General features: G+C 48.7%; 2 protein-coding genes across 2 annotated transcripts in view; one reads left to right on the plus strand and one right to left on the minus strand.

Moving 5' to 3' along the window:
• The window catches only part of CDC73 (cell division cycle 73), a 127,493-nt gene that overhangs the window by 62,337 nt on the left and 56,455 nt on the right, over positions 1–8,701 (plus strand). The gene's annotated exons all lie outside the window — the stretch shown is intronic.
• B3GALT2 (beta-1,3-galactosyltransferase 2) overlaps positions 5,650–8,701 on the minus strand; it is an 8,461-nt gene continuing 5,409 nt past the window's right edge. Inside the window, exon 2 of the mRNA XM_038758426.1 lies at positions 5,650–7,467. Within this exon, the coding sequence (XP_038614354.1) occupies positions 6,100–7,362 (1,263 nt within the window). The 5' untranslated portion in view covers positions 7,363–7,467 and the 3' untranslated portion in view covers positions 5,650–6,099. The remainder of the gene's footprint in view (positions 7,468–8,701) is intronic.

Genomic DNA, 8,701 nt, shown 5'->3' on the forward strand with positions numbered 1-8,701 from the left:
TGCTTTTCCCCCTGAATTTCTAATAGTTTCCCAGGTGCTCTATTTTCTTCACTTTACTGGTAGGCATTTTCCTCTTAGGGTGAGTCATGAGGGTTTCTTAACCATATAGTCAGTGCCCATAATACCAGGCACGAGTTTTTCTACTTCACATCATCAGGAGGCCTGTTCATTCAGTTGGTATTTATTGAGCGCTACTGTGTGCATAGCACTGTACTAATTGCTTGGGAAAGTACAGTAAACAATAACATTCCCCGCCCACAGTGAGCTCACAGTCTTGGGTCGGGGGGAGACAGACATCAATACAAATAAAATTGCAAAAAGTGCTTTAGGGCTGGGAGACAGGAAGAGCAAAGGGAGCAAGTCAGAGCGACACAGAAGGGAGTGGGAGATGAGGAAAAGCGGGTCTTGGGCTGGGAAGCCCTCTAGGAGGAGGTGTGCTTTCAGTAAGGCTTTGAAATGGGGGACAGTGGTTGTCTGTCGGATTAGAGGAGGAAGGGAGTTCCAGGTTAGAGGCAGGATGGGAGCTAGGGGTTGGTGGCGAGTCAGATGAGATCAATCAATCAATCAATTGTATTTATTGAGCGCTTACTGTGTGCAGAGGCACAGTGAGGACGTTAGCACTAGGTGAGCGAAGTTTGCGGGCTGGGTTGTAGAAGGAGAGAAGCGAGATGAGGAGTGTTTTGAGGAACTGAATTTTGGAGATGTGCGAATACGTAAACGGAAGAAACAAAAAAACGCACTTGCAAGGACGTCTCGGTTAGCGCTGTTGCCTCCCTGAAAATGACCCTGCAAAAAGCAAAGGCTCTGGCGTCTGTGAGACCCACTTTATGCCTGGACCGAGCCGACTCTGGAAAAGTCGCCCGGGCCCCTCGGGGCCAGTGACTCTGCTCTCCCGACTGCCCAAGGGACCGGAGTGGGGTTACAGTGAGGAGGTGAGCAGGGAGGAATGAAACCTCTCAATCAGTCATCATCATCAATCGTATTTATTGAGCGCTTACTGTGTGCAGAGCACTGTACTAAGCGCTCGGGAAGTACAAATTGGCAACATAATCAGTCATATTTATTGGGCAGTCATGGAGTGCAGAGCGCCGGCCACACTGGGCACTTGGGAGTGGACGAAAGAACAGAATTGATAGGCACGTCCCCTGCCCACAAGGAGCTTACAGTCTAGAGCGGGAGACAGACATGAAAATAAACCAGGGATATGTGTGCAAGTGTCCTGGGGCTTCTGAAGGGTACTACTACTACTACTACTACTACTACTACTACTACTACGACTACTACTGATGGCATTTATTAAGCGCTTACTACGTGCAAAGCACTGTTCTAAGTGCTGGGAGGTTACAAGGTGATCAGGTTGTCCCACGGGGGGCTCAGTCTTCATCCCCATTTTACAGATGAGGCACAGAGAAGTGAAGTGACTTGCCCAAAGTCACACAGCTGACAATTGGCAGAGCTGGGGTTTGAACCCATGACCTCTGACTCCAAAACCCGGGCTCTTTCCACTGAGTCACGCTGCTTCTCATCCAAGCGCAGGGGTGACGCCGAAGGGACAGGGAGGAGGGGAAATGAGGGTTTTCTCTGGAAAGGCCTCTTGGTTGGGGAGAGATTGGAGAAAACCGGCAGGGAGGGTAATGCCGATACCAAGGTGGTAGCAGTTTGGTTACAGAGGAAGGAATAGGTCCGGGAAATACCGGGGAGAAAGAAAGAGTCTTCCTTAAAATGCTGTGGTGGTCGTTGTCATGGGTTGTGATCATTTTTTTCCTGTACACACAACTATTCTCTCACCTTGCTCATCATGAAGGGGAGTTTAGAGGCATCAGTGCAAGGTAAAGAGCCCAAACTAATGGGAATATTTTTCAGCCATTGTGTTTTGATGCGGTCAGAACTCCACAGTAATGGTGTTAACTACTCTCTCTGAACGGCCCCCCGCCCAGGTTTCCAGTATTGGATATAATGCACATTTTGAATTATTGTTACAGAACGTACGCTGTGCGCGTTTGTTATTAATGATTGATGCAGAGTAATAATTTGAACCTGCCGAGAGTCATAAATCGCATGCTAGCAGGTTCAGAAGAAATCCAATTATCTCTCACCTGTCACCCGAACAGAATCCAGGGTAGAGCGTTTTGACAGAACAAAACAGACTATGGTACAAAATTGGGCAAGAATCTCTTGGAAATGGCTAGATCCAATTTTGTTCAGTTATCCAAGCTTTCAAAAATTTGAAACAACTAACTCTGTTCCCCATTTGGTGAGGTAATAAGTTGTCTATTTTTTTTTTTTTTTTTGAAAACACTTAGGACACAGCAAAGCCCTGGTGCTTTGTAAATGAAAAGTCAGGAATGACTAACAAAGTGTCGAGTAGTCATCAAGTCAACCACATTACAAGGTTGACTTGATGTATAAAATATGGATGAACATACCTAGGATGTTGGTTAGCTTTTGGACTTTTCTTCTCCAAGGATCATGTCCAACTACAGTATTCCCTCGTAGGCACTCAGTACAGTCTTGCGTAGAGTAAGTACTCATTATATACGGTGTAGCCTCGTGGCTACATGGGAGTCGGAGGATCTGGGTTTATTATTGTACTGTACCGCCCCAAGCACTTAGTACAGTGCTCTGCACACAGTAAGCGCTTAATAAAGGCGATTGAATGAATAATCCCAGCTCCGCCACTTGTCTGCTGTGTGATCCTGAGCAAGTCACTTAACTTTTCTGTGCCTCACCCCCTCTGTAAAACGGGGATTATTAAATCCTACTCTCTCCTTCGACATGGGGAACAGGGACTGTGTCCAACCCGATGACCTTATATCTATCCCTGTGCTTAGAACGGAGCTTGGTAAATAATAAGTGCTTAACAAATACGTGTGTGTGTGTATACACACATATGTGTGTATATATATACCTTGTATATGCATGTGTAGCTATGTATAACTCTGCATACGTGTGAATCCAACTAGCTTTACACCGCAGCAGGTTGTCACTGACAGTCATAATTATTACTTATACACAGTCTTGCATAGCATGTAAAGATAGTTACTTTGCCCTATTATTCTAGGAAAATGTATATAGACAAAACCTTTAATGTATTTTTTTAAAAAAATCAACAAGATTTGGATAAAATGGCATGAAACAGTTAATCAGTGCCATACGTTTCCTTAAGATCATTTCTTTGACATTTTATGACCCGCTTTTGGCATCAGTTCATTTGTTAAACCAGTTTCTCCTTAGCAGCTTCATTCATTATGTAGATACGAGTTACCGCAGAGTTACTTAGAACAAAGCAAAATGAGCCTTTTGAAATCCTATATTTAAATATTTGGTGAGCTGCTGTTGTCATGGGGACCTATTCTGGTGATACTGCCAATTCACCAGCCATACTCAAAGGTAGCCTTTTATAGGGGCATAGTAGGGGTGCACAGAACCAATTTGAAGCCCAAATCAGCCATTTTGCAGTCACATTGTAAATTCTTAAGGCATTTAAAAACACACTGGGTTGCAGTTGAATTAAGTTGTTAAAGTGCGACTCTGTAGCTGCGTGATTAGATATACTACGTCGTGTCCCGTTCCTTGGCCGAAACTCTTTTAGTAAAAAGATTGTCGGGATTTATTGAGCTCGCACTGTACTTCCATGTCCCTTTTTGCGAGGGTTATAACGCGTTCAGGGGACGGTTTAAGATGCGATCTCCCCAGTTTATAACGTCCAGGTTGCCGCCGGGGATTTGGCTTCAATCCTCTGCTGAGGCTAGGTGCGTGCCCGGAAAAATTGAAGCGGGAGCTAGGTTCTGGGAGCGTGGATAGAAGCAGATCCCCTCCAGCTCTCTTGGTAAGGGTAGGCAGTTTACCCCGAGACCCTGCCATGCCTGAGGCCCTGCGGCCTTTCTCTTGCCATGCCGCGCCACGCTCTTTGAAAGCTACCAGACTGGTAACGTTTTCCAGCTCCGGGCGCCGAGGGCCAGAAGGAGGAGAGTCCAAACCTCTTAGAAAACCTGGAGAAGTCGGCACGCTTAGACCCCAATTCGTGTGAGGTATCATTCCGGTGGGTTCGTCAGCAGGTACGGAAACCTTGTTTCAGTTTAAAGGCGATTTCTCCTTCCAGTTATTTCAGGAGGTAAGTAGTAGGTAAGCGTTGTGGAAGTACGATCCGGAATCCTTCAGTTAACCGTATTTATTGAGCGCTTACTGTATGCAGGGCGCTGTACTAAGCGCCAGGGAGAGTACAATATAAGTGAATTGTCAGACACACTCCCTGCCCACAAGGAGCTTACAGTCTCGAGGCGTGCTCTGTAGTGCCTTTTTCTGCTTCATACGATTTGGCGCTACTGGATTCCTGTAGAGTTGACCAGGGAATAGATTGGTTAGATTGAGGATAATGGAAAGGTAGTACAAAAGGATGCTGTACCGGCCAACTTTCTGGAAACGGAACCTCCCTATCATTTACTCCCGTGATCCGCTTTGGATCCACCTCCAGCCACAAAGTCGGTGCCAAGATGATATTGCCAGGGACTCTAGAAATTGTGTGAAATTTGATGCCTGAAATGAAATGGGACTAGGTCAAAATAATTGTGACCTCTCCTCCCCCCCCCCAGATGGAATGTGTAGAACAGGAATTTTGTTTCTTTTTTCGGGGGGAGCGGGCGAAGAAGGTGCAAACCACCCAAACCTGAACTTTTCGAAAGGGGCAGCCTGTAGTTAGTCTGCATTTTCAAATTTGTGGTCGAACCATACAAACCTCTCGAGGGAACGCTGTTTTGCGTTAGACATTCCACAACGTTTTTGCCGTTTTGTGTACATTAAACGTTTTATTATTAAAACTGGATAAAAGTGCATCGTTCACATTGTTCATGGATGAAACGTTTATCTGACATCTGAACTTCTATTTTCCTCCAAAATGTCCCCCGTTGAGAACGTCGAGCGTTTCTTGTCCCGTCAGTTCCAAGTCTCGGGCCCGTCAGCTCGGCAGCCCACCAGAAACAACACGGTCGAATGATTAAGCGCCAGCGCGTGCGGGCCCGCTGTCGGGAAACGAACTTCCCACGTGCCGCACCTTGGCTGACACGCAGTCGGCCGATGTTTTGAAGCTGCTCGTGCCCTCATCGCCCCTTTCAGTAGTTTGCGCCTCTTTCCTCAACCTACCCTTTTTGGCTGGAGAACATAAGTATGAGCAATCCTTAGAGGACGGCTCGCTTTCTGCTAGGAGGCGGCCCCGTGAAGGAGAGTGTGCAACGGCCCACCTAAGTAAACAGATCATGAAGTGAACGTTCGAGTTGCCCCAGTATGGTATAGGAAATAGAAACCTGGAAACGTTTAGCTGTATCTGTTTAGTTTTAGCCTGAGACACGGGAATGTTCGCATTCTACCCCCACCGATCCGTACAGGCCAAATAGGTCCCCCTCAGATGCACGGGAGTATTTTTCTAAAAACGAAAACCGAGTGCTTTCCTCCCAAGTCGAGTGAGTCGATCACTAACTAGCTGGACTTCGGCAAGGAACGCATTAGTGAAGCATCTAAGTTTGTAAAAATGCCTTTGTGGAATAACAGCTAAATGTTATTGCATGGAATAGCGCTGCGAAAACATGGTAGTGTATTCAGGTCCAGAGAAACTATTTTTTTTTTTTTTTTTACAGTTACAAAGTTTTCCTAAAACAAGTTGTAGATTTTTTTATTATGATTATTATTTACAGCTACTTTATTTAGCTAAGTGGAAAACATTGATTCAGAAGGACAGTTTCTTTTGACTCAGGCTTCATTTTTCAAAGTAAGATTTGTTTGAAAAGTATGGTTCCGTAACATCGCACATCCCCGAACAGTTCCGTAATCCCCCCCCCACAACCCCAAAGTGTTCGTGCTCATTATTGCACATTACCACGCCCCATCTTTGCATATTCTCCCCTTCTCCAAGTGGTTTGGGAAATATTTGGGTGATAGTGTAACACTCTGTCTTAAGAATCCTACCCTTCAGAAATTAAAAAAATAATTTTGAACTCTGTAACGCGACGGGGCCTAACTAAAGAGCGTCCCGTCGAGCCCCCTCGCCTTTCCCCGTCCGTGCCTTCGGCCCCGTCTACAAACCGCACGTGGAATCCCGGGTCCTCCTCAGTGCAGCCTGCGGTGACGGTATCTGCCCGCCTTTTCTTTTGCCGCATTGGCACAGGCGTTGTGCTTATTTTGCCGTAAGTGGTTCCAGTATTTGATCAGTTCGCTAGGCTGGAACTGATGGGAGGTAATCAGGTGGCTGTATTTACAACTCGAGTAAGAAACCCGCCAGTGATTGAAGACAAACTCATTGGGGGGGGGCACGGGGTCGATCCTCAGCTTGGCGAGGCATATGCCCACGTATACGTCCTCCAGGTGCAAGCGCCTGATGCCCAGGGAGACGCGGAAGATCTTAGCGGCCAGGTCTCCCGAAAACACGTAACCCGTCCCGGAACAGAAGACCGGATAGCGCTCGCTGGGATAGAGGTCCGGCGGCATGTACCACTTGCTGTCCTTGTTGCGATTGGGCGCGTACCCCCTCATCAGGTAGCCGGTAAAGTAGTTGCGCCTCGGGGGCAGGTCCGGCTTCAGCAGTTTGTGTATCAGGTACTCCGTGTTCACGAACATGTCGCTGTCGGTCTTCATGACGTACGGGATGCGGGGGCAGTAGGTCGCCACCCAGTTCATCCCCATGAGGGTCTTAATGGTCAGGTTGTAGTAGGTGTCCAGGTATTCCTGCTGGACGATGTCGTGGTGGTGTCTGCTCTCCTCCCGGATGGCCCGCTGGAGGTGGCCGCTTAACTTGGCGCTGAAGCCCAGCAGGAAGACGCGGGCAATCTGGACGCCGGGGGCCAGGCTCTCGTTGCCCCACGTCTGCCGGATCGCCTGCCGCGCCTCGACCTGGCCGGGCTCGGCGGCGATGAGCAGGATGAGGAAAGGGCTCTTTTCCCGGCATTTCGCGGGCTCGTTTATGATGTACCTGAAGTGGGGCGGGCCGGGCCGGCCGGCGTCGTAAAGGCTCCCGTTGGCGCCGAGCGTGTTCTCCAGCCCGGTCACCCCCGGGGCGGACGGCTCGCTGCGGTTGGAGCCGCCGGCCGCCTGGGCCCGCGGCGTCTGAGGAGCCGCCGCCTCCTTCCAGATGCTCCGCAGCGAGCTGTGGTTCGCGTCGCTCCTGGTGGACCGGAACCCCCGCGTGGTGTAGGCCACGGGGTTTTCCTTAAATCCCGCCCGCCCCGGCAGCCAGTCGTGGTGGTGAAAGAACAGAAACGTGGCGAAGAGGACAACGAGGGAGAGCAGGCCGATGAGGTGCGTCCGGAACAGCGATCGCTTGGCGTTCCAGGTCATCTTGGCAAAGCAGCAGTGCCGCCTCCTCCGCTGAAGCATGTTGTAGGTGTCCGCCGATGAGCTGGGAAATTCCCGGGGGCGCGGAATGATCTTTCCTCCCCAAACCGGCCTCCGTCTTCTGAGAGAGTCTCCTCCTAGGCGCCTCTGCCAAAGGGGGGGAAAAGAAAGAGCGTGAGTTTCTAAATTGCTCCGTGCCTTGGTTCGTTCGGGGGATGAAACTTCTCTGAGCCTGTTACCTCATCTGTAAAATGGGGATTAAGACCGTCAGCCCCGCGTGGGACGACTTGATCACCTCGTATCCAGCGCTTAGAACGGTGCTCTGCACATAGTAAGCGCTTAACAAATGCCGTTGTTATTATTAGGAGAAGTTGTGGATTGAGACTCGAAGGGACGTCCCGCGAGCAGACTCTTAAACGATGCTGTCCTAACGGCGACGCGGTCGCTCCGCTAATCTAAATCAAACCAGACCGCGCCGTCGTCGGCGCCGCCAAGTCGGTGGGTGACTTTTTGCTCAGCTTGACATTGCGCACTCAGGGGAAGATTCAACCCGCCCGCCCTCCTGCAGTCGTCGGCAAAGCGATTCGTTTTGAAATTCCTAAATAGAGGCGACCCAAGCATTTATTACCCAGTGCAGAACGGTTCTGTAGTTCCGGATCGAGGGCACGGGGAAAGGGGTGTGGAAAAAGTGTTGAATGGTTTATTGGCGTGAATTAAAATGGACTTGACCTCTAATGGGCGGGATGGTGACCTTATATATATATATATATATGTATTTAAAACGGCTGTGAATTGGCAGAGGGGAAACCTGGGCAAAGTTGACTCTAGCAGAGTTCCTTGAGTCACAGAGCACTCCTTAGCAGGAATCCATTGGCCCCCCAATGGGTTGAGAAAGTCAAGGAGAAGATGCCCCCGTCAAAATTAATTTTCAGGTGATTGCAGAATCATCAGACAGTACCAAATGATAAATGCTTTCATCCTCCTCCTCAGAGGCCCCTCACCTCAGAGTAGGAGGTAAGAGGACATTTCCCTCATTCGGAGCTTGCGACCAATTTCCAGAGATTCCGTGTTATTGTCTCCGCCTGGTCTCGGTAGAGCCGTCCTTTTCAACCGAATGAAGAACCACGTATCAAAATTCAGTGCCCACTATAAAGTCTGAAAGGAACAGCAACCAAACCTGTTGGGGGTTTTTAAAAGCTGTCTTGGAATATTGGCCTTTCCAAAAAAGCATTCCGCTATTATGCAGTTGCGATAGCAAATAAATGTATTTACATAGGAAAAAATATTTCAAGCCTTATACTTCGATGCAGCGTATCATCTTAGTCCCCTTGCGTTTATCTTTACAATTCGAAAGAAGTCGATATGGCAGTTTCATGATGCT

The sequence above is a fragment of the Tachyglossus aculeatus genome, chromosome 16 (genome assembly GCF_015852505.1).
Source record: "Tachyglossus aculeatus isolate mTacAcu1 chromosome 16, mTacAcu1.pri, whole genome shotgun sequence".
Lineage (NCBI taxonomy): Eukaryota > Metazoa > Chordata > Mammalia > Monotremata > Tachyglossidae > Tachyglossus > Tachyglossus aculeatus.